This window comes from Elephas maximus, chromosome 11, assembly GCF_024166365.1.
Source record: "Elephas maximus indicus isolate mEleMax1 chromosome 11, mEleMax1 primary haplotype, whole genome shotgun sequence".
Classification (NCBI taxonomy): domain Eukaryota; kingdom Metazoa; phylum Chordata; class Mammalia; order Proboscidea; family Elephantidae; genus Elephas; species Elephas maximus.
The window spans coordinates 62,146,971-62,166,258 of NC_064829.1; the positions used below are offsets into that span (position 1 = coordinate 62,146,971).

The following is a 19,288-nucleotide window of genomic DNA, read 5'->3' on the forward strand; positions in this document are numbered from 1 at the left end:
ATTCTCTGCTCACTTATTTTACTGAACCCTTACCAACCATTCTTCATTCCCACTAGGACCTCCAATCCATTAACTCTGCCATCTTCCCACTGTCCTTCATCCCTCTCATGTCCTCATTTCCCTTCATACTTAGAATCCAGACTCATTTATTATCTTCAATCCATTGTAAAACCCTCATCTTCCTTCCCTACTCACCTGACTAAACCTCAACCATGATTAAATCAGCTTTTCCGTCAACTCTTACCCTGTATCGTTATACTTCAGTGTGTCTGGAGGAAAAAAATAAATAATGCTGCTTACTAGATATTTATAACCACTAAACCTAAGATGAACTCTCATTCACCTGGAAATGCCACTGTATTTCTCTAGTCACTCCTTGTCTCACTTTACCAAATGTCTCATATTGACCTCCAATACCTCTCTACTTCCCCATTCTTGCTTCTTATATTAACAAGAAAAGAAAAGCATTCAAAAAATAGCATCCTTATCTTTCCATCAGATCTACTGACCCACATATCTCATATTTTTATCTTGATACAGGTGTTTCTTCCAACACACTGAAGAAAATCCATTCAGCTCAATAAAATAAACCACTGAAGCCAATGGTTATATCCCTCACTCCATCTCCTGCTTCTCCCTTCTGTATTCCATTTCAGCCACGAAAAACCCCTTCTGTTCCCTTGGATAATGAGCACATTCTCTCAGCCCAGTCAGTACCTTGCACTTGCTGTTCCCTTCTCCTGGGATACTCTATTCATGAATATTTACACGGCTTACCTCTCACTTCACTGAGGTCTGTGCTCAAACCCCACCTCTACAAAGAGGTCTTCCCTGATCATTGGTTAACACAGCATCTGTGAGCACTCTCTGGCCTCTTGATTCTGCTCCTATTTCTTTATTAGCATTTATTGCAATACTACATGTGTTTTTGTGTTTATTTACTTATCTGTTTCTCATATTAAAATATAGTCTCTGTGAGGACGTGGAGCCCTGGTGGAGTAGTGGTTAAGAAGCTTGGCTGTTAACCAAAAGGTCAGCAATTCGAATCCACCAGCCGTTCCTTGGAAACTCTGTGGGGCAGTTGTACTCTGTCCTCTAGGGTCGCTATGAGTTTGAATTGACTCGGTGGCAATGTTGTGTTTTTTTTTTTTTTTTTTAATAAGGACATGGATTTCACCTGTTTTGATTACTTTATATCCCCAATACCCAGAGTAACACCTGGCACATGGTGGTAGGCCCTTACTCAATATAACTTAGTCAAATGAATGAATGAACAGTTGTTTCTTTCTACCGGGGGAAACCCTGGTGGCGTGGTGGTTAAGTGCTACTGCTGCTAACCAAGAGGTCGGCAGTTTGAATCCACCAGGCGCTCCTTGGAAACTCTATCAGGCAGTTCTATTCTGTCCCATAGGGTCACTATGAGTCAGAATCGACTCGACGGCAGTGGGCTTTTTTGGTCTTTCTACTTGGAGTCCCTGGGCAGTGCAAATGGTTAATGCACTAGGCTGCTGACTGAAAGTTCAGTGGTTTGAGTCCATCGTGAGGCACCTCAGAAGAAAGGCCTGGCAAACGACTTCCAGGAAAAAAAAATCGATCATTGGAAACCCTATGGAGAATAGTTCTACTCTGACATACTAGGGTTGCCATGAGTCAAATTTGATTCTATGGCAACTTGTTTGTCTTTTGTTGGTGTTGTTTGTTCCTTCTGCTTACTTTATGTCAAGTCTCCCCTACTCTTCATCCAGTATATATTCCCTCAATTTTACTGTCCCGTGGCTATCGAGTCAATTCCAACTCACGGAGATCCTGTAGGACAGAGGAGAACTGGCCCATAGGGTTTTGAAGCCTGTAAATCTTTACAGAACCAGACTGGCACATTTTCTTCCACAGAGCAGCTGGTGGGTTTGCACCACCGACCTTTTGGTTAGCAGCCAAGCACTTGACCACTGTAAAATCAGGGCACCTTCAATTTTGCTATAATAAGTGCAAAAACTTACATGGAATGTACAATAAATACCAACTGTTTGACTCATGTGGCAGATGTTATCATTATGACTGTTTCATGATGAAAGAATTCAGACTTGGAGAGTTTAAGTAACTAGTTCATGGTCACACAGCTAGTAAGTGGCAGAGCAAGGATTTGTTCTCAGAAGGTCTGGCCTTAGTGTTCTGATCTCTAAGTCATTATACCCTAAGCTGTAATGCTCTGAAGCTATTGTCATTTTTCTTTCTTTTCACTATGTAGAGAGAGACTATACTCTTGGCTGCCTCTCTTTTTTCACCCTCTAGCCACTTGCCTCTTGCAACTAAGTTCTATCGGTGCCAATCTTCTGTAGCTTCCTTCTCAAAAATCATTTTGCTTCAGAATCTTTGTGTGGCTTTTCTGTCCTAGACATAACTTCATCATCCAATGAGCTCACATACCCTGCTGATTTTTCTTTCATAGTATCTTTTGAACTCTTGGCTGCCTTCCTACACTGAAGAATCATGTTTTTTTTTCTCCTCTTTATGACCTCACACCTGAACTATCAAAACTGCTTCAGAATTAATCTCTCTGTCTCTAGTGTCTTCCAGACTCTTATCTATTCTGATTGCCAGATTTCTTTCTAAAACAAGAAATTAGATATGGCATTCCATTTCATAAATTTCTCCAGTGGATCCTCATGGTCTGCCAAAACAAAAGCTACAAACTCTTTAGTACATTAAGTCTGAACCTACATTTCTAGTTTCCTGTTTCTCTACCTTGTACGTACCCTAGACTCTTGTCAGGCTAGTTCACAAATATGCATTACCTCTTATTGGGTTTTCCCTCTGCACAATTCCTTCCCTTTGGAATGACTCAGGGGCTATAACTACATAACAAAGTTCTATGCATCTTTCAAACACCAAGCTGAGGCTTATGAGTGACATGCCAACTGATAACACAGGTAAGAACCCAAATATTTTGATCTTGCAGTCCACTACTCTTTCCAATAAAATGGGGGCAAAGGGACAAAAGAATGGTCAAAAGAATGATTTTAAATGTTGTTTCTTATTACAGTGAAATTAATTACAAGAAAATAGGAGCATCAGACATAGTTTTCCTGAATTTTTAAAGGATATATAAGTCACATGTTGAGTTTCTGGGGAATGAGACTCTTAGACAGAGATGGGAGGCCAGAAGGTTTACTGGCAAATGCTCTCTGGAATAACACCTGTGAGGGATGAGGGACACAAGATTGGGCAGGGGGAGAAATTGAGCTGGTGACGCAGGTTGGCAGAAGCTTCATTTGACCGTACAGGTTGCTCTGGAGCTGAGATTATCCTTCGGAGTTGTTCTAAATGATGCAGGAGGGATGGGCTTCTTTACCCTGACTCCCGTAGTTGTCGATACATGCTGTTCCTAGGAAGGAGGGTATAACCTTGGTCCAGCAGTTTCCTTTGGCTGAGAGCAATTGATATAGATACATTTCTAGAATTTTATGGCTCAGTGGAATATAGCTATCTGTGCAGCTTTGAAGAGGTCCTCTTCCCATTTTGTACCCATTTTCTTCTTCTATAAAATGCTGGATTGGTGGGGGGGGGGCAGGGGAATAGGAACTGGGAAGGAGTAGATTGAAGCAAATAGCAATGAAATCATATCAATTGTAAAACTCTAATAATGTATGAGGCAGAGTCCTTTTTAATTTTATTTCTTCTTCATTATAAATATTTGAGGGAAAAAGAAAGAATAATGTAAATTCAGCCTTTCCAGGGAAAAGAAATCTCCAAAAAATAGCCTGAATGGGTCTGGTAAAAAGTCTGAGGCAAACGAAGTCTACTGTTTTGCTTTTGTGATGATGGTTTTGGGACTGCTTTCAGCTAATGGTTTGTGGGCTTTACGGAAGATTCACTGTGAAACCCAACTTTGTCATTCCTTTTCCCACTATCTTTAGTTACTTGGCTGCAGACCCAAACAATGAGTTGGCAAAGCTATTAAGATTGAAATAAAACCACATGGAAAAAAAGCAGATTTTCAAAACTATAGTTCTACTACTGGCTCTAAGTGCTATCTTGCCGGAAGGTCCTTTCGTAACCAGCTAGACATGGAGAGAGACTGGCCTGTGAGAGGATAATCCCAACCTCTGAAACATTTTATCCCAAATTGTAATCCTCCTTTGGCCCTTGAATACATGAGGAAAGAAGCCAGCACCCTAAAACCGATCTCAGCTCAGCAGGCTCCTGGAACTGGGCATTCATTCTCTCACCACGTGGGCCTTGTGAATGTCCACATCCCCCCAGACTGCTCTTGTCTACTATCCGTAACTGTGGGAGAAGTGGCAAGGAGCAGAGAATTTAAAGCTCATTTAAATTTGCATTTTAAATAATATCATTACATTACCTAATATATGATTCCAAATAATAATTTGATCCTAACATTATTAAGATCAAATTTCTTTCCTTTTTTTTAGCCTTAAGTTGCAATCTTCATTCCTACTATGAATTCCTGGAGGAGGAAATTTTTTTTTTTTTAGTGGTGCAGTGGTTAAGACGTATGGCTGTTAACTACAACTTCTTCTATAATATGCTGGGTTGGGGAGGGGAATAGGAACTGGAAAGGAGAGTAGATTGAAGCAAATAGTAGTGAAATCATATCAGTTATAAAACTCTAATAATGTATGAGGCAGAATCCACCAGCTGCTCCTCGGAAACCATGTGGGGCAGTTCTACTCTCTCCTATAGGGTTGCTAGACGTTGGAATCGACTCGACAGGCAATGGCTTTGGGTTTGGTTTTGGTTTTTGGTATAATTCTCAAATACTATATAAACAACTTTGTATGAGAGTAGATTGCAAAACAGTTGTGAAAGAATGAGAGTTTAACACAGGGTTGTTTCTTGGTGGTTTATATGCAATTGACTTTTTCACTGAAATTAGTTGATTAATAATCATTGAACTATCAAAATCAGCAGGTCAGTATTATTGTGAAGCACAATCTAGATAAGGCTTTTAAACTGAAAAAAGTGCCTTAGGGCGGGCAAAGTTGTATTTATACGGAGGATTTTACAACGTAAGAAATCACTTACTTACCAGATACAGAGAATACTCAAAAAAGGATCTGACAAAGAATTGGTGAAAGTAAAGAAGATTAGATGATGGAGTGTAAAAGGGATTCAAACCTAGTTCTTGGAAAGGTTTCCTGGAATATTATCAGCAGTAAAGATTCCTTTGTTCTTAGAACGGATGTTATCTAATTCTTCCTTAATCCTTAGCTTCTTAGAGATTTTCACAACAGAATTCACTAGCATTTATTCCAAGACCCTTCCCATCTGAGTCAAGGTCTTTTAGGGGTGTAAGGTAACTTATAAAAGATTAAGGCAAAGGGACTCACAGTTTCTTGGGAACATCACTGGACCACACAGGAGGGGACACTGTGATGCCTCAAGTTCATCTTAAAGGAATCATCTGGACCCAAATCGGTATCTGCCTTCCTATGGCCTCATCTATCTCTTGTCTGATACCCATGGTGTTGTAATGTACACACAGATGTTCTCAACTATTTCAGATTTCTGTGCCTCAAAGCCACATCTCATTTAAGAAGTTCCCAGTTGAAAAGGGCTAGCTAGAAGGGAGTGAATGGAGGCTGTGGGGATCTAAATGTCCCTGCTTACCCTGCTCTATTTCTGTCTTAACGCATCTTCACACCTCCCGGAGACAGGCACTGAGCTGGGATTTCCACATCATGTCTCACCTTGTCAAATGTGTATGACCCACATTTTACAAATGGGCCAACAAGACACAGTTAAATTAAGGACTTTCCCCTAGCTTGTAAAATGTAGAATCAGAATTTGAATCCAGATTTCATCTTTTAATAGTAACTGCAGTTCTTTTCTTCCCCTGGGTGTAGAACCTTTCTTTCCTGAAATAGTATAATGTCAAGACAGGGTGTTTTGAACAAAATTTCCCATTAAACTGTATTCAACCCAGACCTAAGTGGATCTGTAGGAGGCCTGCAGATTAATAACAATAACCAACATTAACAGAACACAGGCTTCTGCCCACCACCCTGCCATACATCTCTGTGGATGAGCCCTTTAATCCTCATAACCACACCGTCAGGTAGATACTATTATCATTCCCATTTTACAGATAAGGAAACTAAGAAATAGAAAGGTTTAAATAACTCACTGAATTCAATGTATTAGTGCATAACAAATTGCCCCCAAAATGGAGCAACATAAAATGACAATCACTTATTATCTTACTAGCTTCCGAGAGTCAGGAACCGAGGACTGATTAAGCTAGGTGGTCCTGACTCTGGGCCTTTATGCTGTCTCGTAAGGTTCCTCTCAGTCTCTTGGATTAAGAACCTTAGTTCCTCACCACATGGGCCTCTCCACAGGTCCATCAGGGTCCTCAAGACATGACACCTGACATCCCCCAGAAGGAGTAATCTGAGAGAGAGAGAGGGAACCAACAGCCTTTTATAATATTATGTTTCGGTTGATGACCTAGACCAATCCTGATGAAATGAGGGAAGGGCTCTATAAGGGTATTAGTATAGGAGATGGGGACCATTGGGGACACTAATTCAATAGCAAGTGGTAGAACTAGACAATGGACTTAGTCAGTTTGACTTCAGCACTTGGGCTCTTTACCAGTAAACCAGTTGCCCTTGAGTCAATTTTGATTCATAGTAACCTCCTGTGTGTTAGAGTGGAACTGTGCTCCATAAGATTTTCAGTGGCTGGTTTTCCAGAAGTAAATCACCAGGCCTTCCTTGCAAGGTGCCTCTGGGTGGACCTCCAACCTTTCAGTTAGCAGCCAAGTGTGTTAACCATTTACACCACCCAGGGACTCCTTGGACTCTTTACCACTGTGTCAGAACAACTACAGAACACGTAGTCGTGAATGTTAGTACTTTTCCTAACATGATCTTTCACAGAGTTCGTGGATACTTGTGAATGTCATTCTGTGACACTTGCTTCTCAAAGAATACCTGAAATGTGAAGGAGATATGAATATTTATCAAGGACAATCAATGCTAAATTTCAAACATTCTACTTTATATACAGTTCATTGCAAAAAACAGATGGCAAGGAGAAGTAGAATGAGAAATCATTTTACTTAAACCTTTTCACTTCAAAATATCATTTTCTTTGCCATGATCTTTGTCTACCTCTCCTCCTCAACAAACATCTCTATTTTGTCAAGTATCATGTTGAAAAATATCTAGGGAGGGTTTTATGTCTTAAAATTGCAGCTTCGAAGAAAATCTCCACTTTAGAATTCCTATAGGTCAGATTTAGTGCTAACATTTTACAGAAATGTTGTAAAAGTTTTCAAATATCAAAGTGCTGTGTTCAGGGAGCTAAATAATTTGGTGAGGGAATTTCTACTTGAAAAATCTTCTTGCTTCAGTGTCAGATATAAATTCAATTGTCTGCAAGCTGTGTCAGAACAGATTTCTTGTCATATTTGACCACAGAGTAGAGATTTATTGAAAATGCTTGATGATATTGCTCTCCAAGCTGTTTTACATAAATGTAGCAGTGCAGTAGATGCTTTGAATTGTAGTGATTTTGTGTGCATTTCTGGCTCTCAAAACCAATATCTAAGGGAAAGTTACCAAAAGATGCTTCAATACATAGTGTTCTTATCCAGCTTATTTAAAAATGATTATTTTTGCAACAGCTATGCTACAAGTAAATGTAGGCTCCTGTGCCTTTTCAGAAATGAATCGTGGATTAAAATACTTCAAAACCAAAGCTCTGGAATACTGACTATCCTATTTCATGCTAGGAAATAAAACAATGAACAATTTTGAGATTGCAGAAATATACGATAGATTAATTACCTTTAAAAGAACTTTTATTATTTGCAAACTCTTTGGACCTAGGTCAGTTACCAAAATGCAAAACTATTAGAAAGTAAAATTTCTTTCTTCATTAATGAAGGACTTGGAATTGGAATATGAATTTATTCTCTAGGGTTCCTTCAGTTCTTTAACTTATAGATTCAGTGGCTTGCCAAATTATTTCACATCTCTTTATCCAAGTTTATCCTGTTCTGCACAAGGAGATACTTATATGAAACTATTTCTCTAAATGTATTATAAAACCTTGTTGTTTGTTGCTGTTGTTAGTCGCCATCAAGTGAATTCCAGCTCATGGTGACCCCGTGTGTGCAGAGTAGAACTGCCTCATCGGCTTCTCAAGACTGTGACCTTTTGGAAGCAGGTCACCAGGCCTGTCTTCTGAGGCACAGTTAAGTAACAATATTGATAAAGAAATGTGCTACAGTGTGTTAGGGAGATGCCTTCAACATCTAAGGGAGACGACTATCGTCATATTTATCTTACGAGTAAAAATGGTCACAACAGAAAGGTCTTACGATTTGGCAATCAACCGTAATGACTATAATACGACTATCCGTTTTAATCAGCAAGATGGCTGAAATAATTCAATCGACTGCCTCAGAATCTGGCAATTTGAGTAGTTTAAATACAGACTTTATGTATACAAATATATTCAAGTCTTTATGATTATTATTTTTATAGTTATAGTCACTATACACCCTGGGAGACTAAGCAATACATCAAGCCATTTAGGAAGTTTCCAGTGGAACAAAATGACAGATTTTTTAAAAAGCACTTCTAGAAAATCTTGCTTATTAGCTCACTTCAAAAATACAGAGGATCTGTCTCTAACACTGTACTCTGAGGGACATTAAGGCAACAGCACCACAACCCCTTATCTTAAGAAACTTATAATCGTTTTGGCTAATGTCTGGCTTGACTCACTTTTTTTGAAGTCTCTTCTGTCCTTTTTCTGGAGTCCGTTCTTGTATTTGTATATATAGATGCTTATTCTTTATAAAATATCTTTATTGAGGCATTGTACTATTCATTCTAAAATACTTGTCCATCTTCTCTAAGATAATTTTGAAAAACTGTGTATCCCCTTGTACATTTTCAATTTGACATATGAAATATTTTATTATAAATTAAAAGCTATAAAAGCTGTAATTTTCTGACATACGTTTTTTAAAATAAATCTAAAAACATAGAAATACCGTAGCAATTTGACTTCTACCATTATCCTTTGCAACAATTGCAACAATGGGCTCAAACATAGCGATGATTGTAAGGATGGCGCAGAACCAAGCAGTGTTTCGTTGTGTTATAGGTAGGGTCACTCTGAGTTGGAACCAGCTGGACAGCACCTAACAACATCGTCCATTGCAAAATACATGAGGAAGCTCTTCTTTAACAGAGAAAAGTTTACAGCACTCATTTTTCTCTTTGAAGTGATATCTTCAATTCACTTTCCCCACAGAATAATACACCAATGTAATATATATTGTTTTTTGGAGCCCTGGTGGCACAGTGGTTAAGAGCTTGGCTGCTAACCAAAAGGTTGACAGTTTGAATCCACCAGCTGCTCCTTGGAAACACTATGGGGCAGTTCTACTCTCTCCTATAGGGTCACTATGGTTCAGAATTGACTTCAATGGCAGTGGGCTTGGTATTTTTGGTTATACATTGTTCTCATGTTGGGGGTCTTTTATTGATCATCTATAATCATTTTTTGTAACAGAATTTTTTATCAACTGAAAATTTATCTTTTTATTTCTCGTGACCATAGTCTTTAGTTGTGTGTATATGTGGGTGTTTCTGGGTTCAGTTAACATTACAATTACTATTTCTGCACAACTGTATATAAAGTAAGATTTTGGGGGGATTTAGTCACTTAACAGGACTGTTGTTCAGTTATGTTATACATGGAGGGATGAATACTACTCATTGCACAAATTCTATCCTAGTTTTCTATTTTTGATCTAAACACAGAGAAACCTTGTTTGCATGTATGTACTGGTAGATCTTACAGTAATGAGACAGATGTAGCAATCAGTCAATGATTTAAACTTCTTCCAAATTATATGCCCAAATCACATTGTGAAATCTCACTCAAAGTTATTTTTAAAAATCTTTCACCTAACGGCTCGATAAGTTTCTACTTCAATAGTGCTGGAAGAAAAAAAAAAATGAAAACCACTTGACTTCCAAAAGTATTTGTTATTCATTTATTAGAGTTACTTACTTTCTCATTTTCCAGGAGGTACATCAATAAAAAGCGTTATCAAGTCTTATCAAATACTTATAAAGTATGCCTGCTTTTTTTTTTTTTTTTCACTTAGAGGCAGCTTTGTAACACAAAACATTAAGATAAAATTTGAAAAATTGAAGTATCACATAATTTGAGGCGTGAAATGCATTTATTGTATTAATTTATATTTTTTTAATTCAACTTATGGAAAAAACCTGTCATTCAACCTGCTTCGCTGTCCTCATTGTCAAACCAATCAGTTAAAACTTTCTCTCTGAAAAAGCCTGATTTATTTTTCAACTCAGATAAACATGTTAACATGCATTTCAGAAAATTTTATAAATACACTGAAAAATAAATTCTGAAATGCAATCTTAAAAGCTGGCATACTGTGAACCAAACCCAAAACCTAACCCAGTGCCATCGATTTGATTCCGTCTCATAGCGACCTTATAGGACAGAGTAGAACTGCCCCATAGGGTTTCCAATGAGTGCCTGGCAGATTCGAACTGGCAACCCTTTGTTACTACGAACGGTTCATTTTATTTAAAGTGTTATATATTTAGTATAATTTATACATATTTTTAGGTTAGAAAAAGTAACAAGTCTGTATATTGTTTCTCATTATTTAATTTACAATAATACAATGTAATTTGTATCTATAATGAAATATTTATGAAATGAGGACTATGATAAAGAACAAAGTTTTTCATTTGATAAATATGCATGGATAGGCATGTTGAACATTAGTGATTGGCTTTAGGGTATAATTAAATTAAAAATAACACATACAACAGAAATGACTTCATTAATTTCACAAATATAATGCCCAAACTTTTACTGTGTATCCAGTGAAAGAACATATGCCTGAGCTGATCATTCCAGTAACTGGTTTAAATTTGATTTTTTTATTAAGAGTTGGGAAATATTAAACATTCTACAAGATGATATAAGATGAAGATTGGCTATAATTGGAATAAATATTTCATCATATGATATAATTAAATAGGCATTAAATAATGAAATTGAATAATACACAGTAAACCTGAAAGAAATCATGCAAGGTTTTTATCTGGGTTTCATCCAGTGTAACTAAAAAACTTTACTTTCATGAAAAACAGTTATATGTAAAATAATCAGTGTTACTCACCTACCCTGCTTTGATGTTTGGATGTATTTTCTTTTTACAGATAAATCTTAAATATGATCCCTGAGAATGCTCCTTGCTTTCTCTCCCCAGATTCTCTCAACAATGCATTCTTTCACAGAATTAAAAGGAAATCCCCAAACACTTCCTCAGCCCCCTTTTTATAATATCTCTGATTTCTGTACAAGACAACATTTTTAATACCATGGTTCATCATTAAGAGGAAAAAATAAGACAAAACAACTGCAAAGACAGGAAGACTTTAGGTGGTTTTATGGTAGGTAGCATGGTTAACCATTCTTTTGTTAGAACCCTAGAGGTTTTTAAAACCCAAGGTAATGTTCCACATTAAGATACCTGAGGAGTGAGATTCCTTTTACAATGTAGGAAAGGGGCTTTCTGGGATGACAGGTAAGTAAGAGAACCTACGTGATGATATGAAAAGTATACATGGACATGAAGACCTCAAAATTTAGCCGTTTCCATTTTGCTTGTTAGTTGGACAAATAGGATTCACAATAAAAATCAACATCTTTGTTTTGCAGCTGTCGTGAGTGCCATCCCTGTGCCAACCCTAGAAAGTGCCCAGTACCCAGGAATCCTTCCATCTCCCACGTGTGGATACCCCCATCCACAGTTCACTCTCCGGCCTGTGCCATTCCCAACACTGTCCATGGACCGAGGTTTCGGAGCAGGAAGAAGTCAGTGTAATGCATTTTCCTTTCTTTGAAATAAGAACAAATAAACTATACTATGAATATCATGTCAATTATGTTGTACACCTATAAAAAGTTTAATTGGAAAAAAAAAGTCATTTCAAACATGTAACGTTTTAACCATCTTATCCCTGGGAAAATTTAATTATGACCTGGATATTTGAGTTTTCTTTTCCAACCCAGCCAGCCCGTTGGATCCACTCACATGCTTTTGGACTAATTCCCTAGGACTCATCTTCCACGGTGCACTCTACTGACAATGGGAGAGTGGTAGGGAAACAAAGGTCAAGTTGTACAGTAAAACAGTGATGTGGTTGGTGCTTAAAAGTAGTATGTCCTGTTACCTAGGAAATTAATGAGCAAGTGACCAGCCTCCAACATACTCTTATTTAAGTTGTGTTGGTTACATATAAATATGTCTCATTGATTCTGGACTTAACAATACTTCGATGAATGCATTTGCTTTCTTTAGTTAAATCAGTTAAACTTCATCTTTAAGAATTAATTATTGGAACAAATATTTGCTGAATGCTATTTCATGCATTTGAAGGAAGGTAGAAACGGAGACTCTCAAGCCATTATATACACCCTGGTGCTTTCTTCTGTGCCATTTGACTTTTTTTTTTTTTTCTTCAAGCACAGCATTTTTAAATCGATTTTATGGTTTTCATCTCTTAGTTAAGAACAGGTGACTCAGCAGCTCATGTGAGATGGGATGTTTTGTAATAGATAAGATGGTAACGGCAGTAAAATATATTTGTGAGGTAAGCTGTATTTTTTTTCCAACCCAACAGGGACAACTCTAAGGAATCATAAATCGTCCAGATGTGGCAAGGTTAGAATTAAAAGGCATCAAAAATCTGCCAAGGGAGAATTAGATTTATTTTCCCTTTCCTCACTGCATGTCATGTCTACAGAATAGAGTTGTGTCCAAAAACTCCAGGAAAACAGTCCCCCAAACCATATTCAAGGGACTCAAATAAGAAAGATGTGGAAAGTTTGACAACCAAATGTCGAATCCCAAGACTTCGAGGAAGGCAATTCCAGTCAAAGTTTTCAGAACTCAGAAGTTCCTTCTTCACTGCTGAAATGTCCTCTCCACAGTATAAAAGAGAGTTTTTAGTCTGAGTATAGTGTCTCCTCATTAAATCATTGTCTACTACTTTCATTTGATTTTGTCTCTGTTCTCTGACTTTTAAAGGAAGTGTAAGAAGATTCTGCAGAATGACCCTGCTCTGGTCGCTCCCCTAAGACTGGTAAAGCTTCAGATAGATACAGATAAGCCAAAGTGCACCACAGTTTTTATTAGGAACTTTTTTTTTTTTTTGTCATAATATGTTCCTACCATTTTTTTCCCTTTTTCAAAGTTGTAATTCCTTTCCAAAAATGTATTTATGTAGGTCCAATATCTCATGTGCTTTTTCCTTTTTTTTTTTTCTTGAGTTGGTATAGCATCCAAAAATGTCTTCCATGGAATCATGGGGAAAAGAATTCCCAAAGCTAAAATTCAATTAAAAGAAAAAAAGAAGAAGAAATGGACTAGTATAAAATTAGCTTTTATCTGTAGTTAAAAACATTCAGCCTGTTTAATACTTTTTGTTTTATTAATTTCTTTAAAAGTAAGAATTATTAAATAAAGGTACTGGCAGTTTACTGGGCTAACAGTTTGTAAGGATTCCTAACAGACTGCTTATTAATTGTAGAGCCTCGTCTAAAATCACAAGCCAATGGACGTTATACACCTGTCCAAGATTTTATATATGATTTTTTTAAAATACATCCAGTCATTTATCAAGTTTAGGTTTAAGCAAAGCCATATTCAATACAAAAGGAATAGAAACTAATATATGTTTCCAAGTGAATTCAAAGAAAAGAAAAAACTAAGGACTCTCTTTTTAGGAAGTTAAATATTCTCTGAATCACTGCCAGAAACTGTTAACCTCCAGCCATTGAGTATCCATTTCTAAATGCTTTGGAGAACACTAAACATCTCTGCTCCCTCTCAAGCAGAAAACATTTCATGACTGTGGGTAGAGATGTCTTATTAGTCACCCTGAGAAACGGAGAAAGGCGCATGTAGAAAAGGGAAAAAGTTTGACTTTGCCAAGCATAGAGACTCTCTTTCTTCCAGTGTTATCTGAAAGATTTTTTGAGTTTTCCAGAAGATTAATCACTAAAATCCCGCCCCAAAGATCTGCTGCTTTCTTAAGTCACAAATAAAACTGAATTTCTCTTCTCACCATAAAGAAAGGAACAATATGGCAATTTGCACTGCACACATTTGTTGACCCATTGATAAATATTTATATAGTTTTGATGGACAAGCGTTTGTTTTTTTACTTCAAAAAATAGGTAGCCTTGAGGCCTCATTTGTACAAATCATTATAAAGTTGGTACCCCCATTTTCTCATCTTTCAAAAAGGTAGGTGGTAGAGGAGAAGGCTAAAGGAGTGCCACCATTCCTTTCAGTTCTGACTTTGTCACTTAGTCTGTGGGAAGGGTAGCCAACTCTATCCATGTTATTTTTCTTCCCCAGCTCTCCCATAAATTGGAAATCAGCTAACAAATGGAACTTGACCTTGATGAAATCAAGAGCAAATGGAGTTCATGGATTTTTCTCTAGGGTCTTTTCAAAAGTTCAGGTTGAGAGGATCTGTGGTTCCATAGGAATATAGCTGGATGCTGCTCTCTGAGATTAATGAATGAATTTGGTTACTAGAGGTGTTCATGTCTTGAAGTCTCCGCTTAGAGTTACTGGAGTGCTATATTTCTTTCAAATATTGCAATTTTAGATAGAAGAAAAATCCTCATTTCCATTTTTGCAATATTTTTGCGAGTTATTCTGTAGCAATTATTTATGTGTGTTGACATTAATTATTATAAAGTGCCTTGAGATTTGACTCTGCTGTGTAATTGTATGCTATTTGTACAGTGAATTCCAACTATTTTATCCTTGAACACAAGTGCCTTGCCAGCACATATCTGATTCTCACTCGTCCCTATGAGTTACAGGGAGCTTGCACTTCGTGGGCAAAGGAGGTTTTCTTTGCTTTCAGAGCTTTCATCACAGCTAAATGTCATGTCACTGAGCCAATTTGTTTCACGCAGGTGTCCTGAAGCTCGTGCCTGAACTGGCCAAATGGGCTCATCTGAAACGAGGGCATTTCTCTGGTGAAACAGTTGCTATTGTGTTTATCTAAGTGTTTTCACTGCCCCAAATGTCAGCAAATTCTGAAAAGCATTTATTTGATTCTATTTAAAATATGAGAGCTGTGAATAGTCTATGGAAACCCTTCCCACACCTTGTTCATTGTAGTAGGTTGTAAGAAAAATGGTCATTTTGAACAAAACAAAAATAATCCTTTGTGGATTGGTGATACACTCAGTCCCAAGGATAGGCTTCCCTCTCCCACTGACCACGTTTAGGAGCTTTTCTTTTCACAAGTGTGGTCCTAAGGATGGATTTCCCTAAAAAGGGGGTCTATTTTTTTTTTTATCTTTATCAAACCACCGTACCAGTTACCCTTGAGTAGATTCTGACTCATAGTGACCCTGTGTGTTTCAGAGTAGAACAGTGCTCCATATGGTTTTCAATGGTTGTAACCTTTAGGAAAGAGACTTCCAGGCCTGTCTTTTGAGGTACCTCAGGGTGGATTCAAACTGCAGACTTTTGGTTAGTAGCCAAGCACTTAACTGTTTGTGTCACTCCGGGACTCCATATCAAACCACCATAACTTACCCTACAGTCAAGGACCACATGATCGTCTTCCTAGCGGAAATAATAGTAGCCAGCTGAAAAGCTGGGAATAGAGGACTGGGAATGCGAGAAGTTTTTGCTTTTTTGAATGTGATGATGAAGAGAAATGTTATTAAAGAGAGTAGCGACAGGAATGGCCAAAAAATTTTTTTCAGTGACATTATCGGAATTCACTTGAAGTCAGAATTTTTTTTTGTCAAAAGGAGAAACTAAAATTCAGAGGTTTAAAAAATGCATATAAATTTTATTAAACCTGAGATCATAATAATATTTTAACTTAAATCTCTTTAATTTTGAAAATATAATTTAAAAAATTAAGAAGTGAAGGAAGCAAGGAATAAAGAAATGAAAGTAGAAAGACATTCCCAAACAAGTTATTACTTAACGGCTTAAGTAGTTTTAAAAATAAGATGTGAATTAATCGTAATCCATCTTCAATAGAGAGAATTACCTAAGGCAGATTGTGACATTCCTTTGCCTAAGAGATATTTTTAGTATGATGATATAGACCCGTTAGTAAAAATTGGCCCATTGGATATGAAATGGCATCCAAATATAGGTTCCTGCAGCCTCTTCTATCCAGTGTAGAACCAAGAGGTATCTCATTTGTAAGACACGGAGTTCACAGAGGAACAAGTTGATCAAGTTGAAGCCAAATGATTTTAAGTTCCCTACAGTTTTCCTTATGAGATTATAAACAACTGTGATAACTACTTTTCTCTATCCCAAGGATTACCTTGAGACAGCTTTCTGAACGAGCCTCTTAGCAATTCCTGCAATCCAATGTTTCACAGGAATCCTTTGGGTATGTGGATTGAAAGAAGTACTAACTGAGAGATCCAAATTAAAGCAGACCTCTCTATGGGAAACACAGTGAGAGCTGGGCTTGTGCAGTGACTCTCAAGGCCAGTGGTACAGGGATGCCCTTGGTTGGGTGTCTGCTAAATAATCAAGTCTTTATTTGGACAGTTGACCGTTGGTCATTTTCTCCTTTTGACTAAATAAGAGTCCAGATTAAAACCTGCATAATTTTCTTGACCTCTACAACCGTGCTTTCAACCATCTCATTACACAATCCTGATTGAATACAAATACAGCAAGTATTCCTCTTGCCTATACATTTTTTTATAAGCAATTTAACCCCTTGTAACTTAACACTTACCTGGAAATGCTGGTGGCATAGTGGTTAAGAGCTAAGGCTGCTAACCAAAGGGTCTGCAGTTTCAATCCACCAGGCACTCCTTAGAAATAATATGGGGCTGTTCTACTCTGTCTTATAGGGTCTCTGTGAGTCGGAATTGACTCAATGGCAACGGGTAACAGTTACCAGAAGCCCCCATACCTTTATGCCTTTATCTGAGAACCAGCATCATCAGAGATTTGTCTTAATGTTGTCCTTGGAGCTCCATACTTTAACCTTGAGATTTTGTGTCCACCCCTTCCCTTCTCCTGCCCCTTCTCCTTTGATAGGACTTCTTAGGCTAGAGATAAGGTAGGAGATTTTGTTCTAACTACCCTTTGCCTCATGGCCTCTTCCTTTTGCTGTCATGATTATATTTCTCTTGTTTGAGGAAAGGTTTTATCAAGTCTCTGCCTGTTTTCTGGCTCTTTTCCTATGTAGCTTTGTCCAGTCCTCAGCCTATCCTGTATCTTCCCACCACCGTCTTTAAATGTGGTAAGCTCAAAGGCTGGCCATTGACCCATTTGATCTCTGACTTCTTCTGAATATAGAATGAGTTTTAATAGCAAATGCTCTCTGAAGGCACATTTCACTTTTGCATATCTTTAATATTATCTTGATTTTTTTTATCTTTAATCTCTACTCCCTCTAGCTTTATCAGATTTTCTATTTTCTCTGCCCTTTGCTGCCCTTAAAGAGTTGTCTCAAAATTATCTCACGAACTAATTATCTTGAAATATTTCCTGGTTGAAATTTCTCCTTGAAAAGTGAGATATTATCTTTTTACCACTGCTTTTTTTTTTTTAATTTACCCAACTGAACTTACTTAAGAAATAAATGGTCAGAAATAGTCTTATTTCATTAACACTTACAGCTACTATGCAGTTCTTTCCATATGCAGTTTAATCTGGACTTGTTGACTCTGAACATGAATGGATAGTTTAAAGTTGAGTCATGGTGTCCTTAGCTTGAGAAACGCCTTGCCAGTATTTCAGCCTGAGTCAACTGTGTCCTCTGGAGACAAGGTGTTCTTCCATATACGAAGCTGTCCAAATGCCCGTGGACTGTCAGAAACGACTATGTGAAACCTCTTCAACTACACTAATCTGAATGAAAATTACTAGGTTTGTCACCAAAGAGGATAAATTGCAATTCTGCTTTTAGGCAAGTTGTTTCCTCAGAGTCTTCTCTCATAGAACTTTTTTAGTTAGATGTGCCTCGATTTTGCTATGGAAGATAATGATAGTGGTTATTATTTGTATCGTTTTGTTAGCAATGCCTCTGAGTACCCGGTCACTCTGATTTGTTTGACAGTTGACATGGCATGTTTAAATCACAGAGAAATTGACATATTCCTTGGTAGATAATAATGCAGCTGTAGCCGGGCTGGGTACGTTGAATTTCAGTGACATTGCTACTTATGAAAGGAGAAATAACTCTTTTATTCTCGCTTCATCACTTATGATTACAGGGCCCAGACAGTTCAGGCAATATAGTCAATGCTGAATAGGTTTTACTACTCTTCCTGAAAGATAGACCCCTGTCCTGCTGCATCTACTTCTACTGTTTAAAAGGGAAGTGCTATTGTGACCTTTAAGTAGATGAGGATAGAGGAATGAGGATGTTCATAACTTGGTGGAGACATTGACCAGATCCTTGCATTTCTCTATAAAATGATCCAGGGAGCCTTCTTTGTCCTGGAATAATGAATGTTTTTTTTTCTTTCCCTTCCAGCGGTGAGTGAAGGACCAACGACACAACAGCCACCCATGTTGCCCACAACTCAACCTGAGCATCCCAGTAGTGAGGAGGCACCAAGCAGAACCATCCCCACAGCCTGTGTTCGACCAACTCATCCGCTTCGCAGCTTTGCTAACCCTTTGCTACCTCCACCAATGAGTGCAATAGAACCGAAAGTCCCTTACACACCACTTTTGTCTCAGCCAGGTAACGTGCCCATTTGTTTACATTTGAAATTGGTGTTATCATTAGTACTTCTATTGAAGTGCATGAGGGTGCTTGAGAAAGCCAGGATTCAATGTCTTTTCAACATTAAATACGTGTTCAGTGTGTTCATGTTTATTTCTGATGCTTCTAGCGCAGCTCACAAGTATCTAACTTACAAATAACAGTCTGGGTGTAAGTACCTTTCATTCCTTTGGCAAGTTGTCCATTAACCCTGGATAACACTGCACACTGAGCCTGGGCAGAATGGGGTCTTCTCTGACACACAGGCTCAGCATAGTCATGACTTCATTCCATAAGAGAGAGCTTCCGAACCCAATAGAAGCCCCCCTTGGGATTTAAAGAATGTATGTATTCCCCAAGCCCCTCCTCACATCCCTTCCACATGCATTGCAGGAAGGAAATTCTACTTTTACCCCCACTCCTCAATTACCAACATGGTTAGGTTCCAAAGACCA

The 19,288-nt window shown here is 37.8% G+C and overlaps 1 protein-coding gene across 1 annotated transcript in view; it reads left to right on the forward strand.

The window, feature by feature from the left end:
* Window positions 1–19,288, forward strand: part of DCC (DCC netrin 1 receptor) — a 1,314,656-nt gene that overhangs the window by 1,248,199 nt on the left and 47,169 nt on the right. The window contains exons 26-27 of the mRNA XM_049901020.1: window positions 11,758–11,919; window positions 18,600–18,812. Coding sequence (XP_049756977.1) covers window positions 11,758–11,919; window positions 18,600–18,812 — 375 coding nt within the window. The remainder of the gene's footprint in view (window positions 1–11,757; window positions 11,920–18,599; window positions 18,813–19,288) is intronic.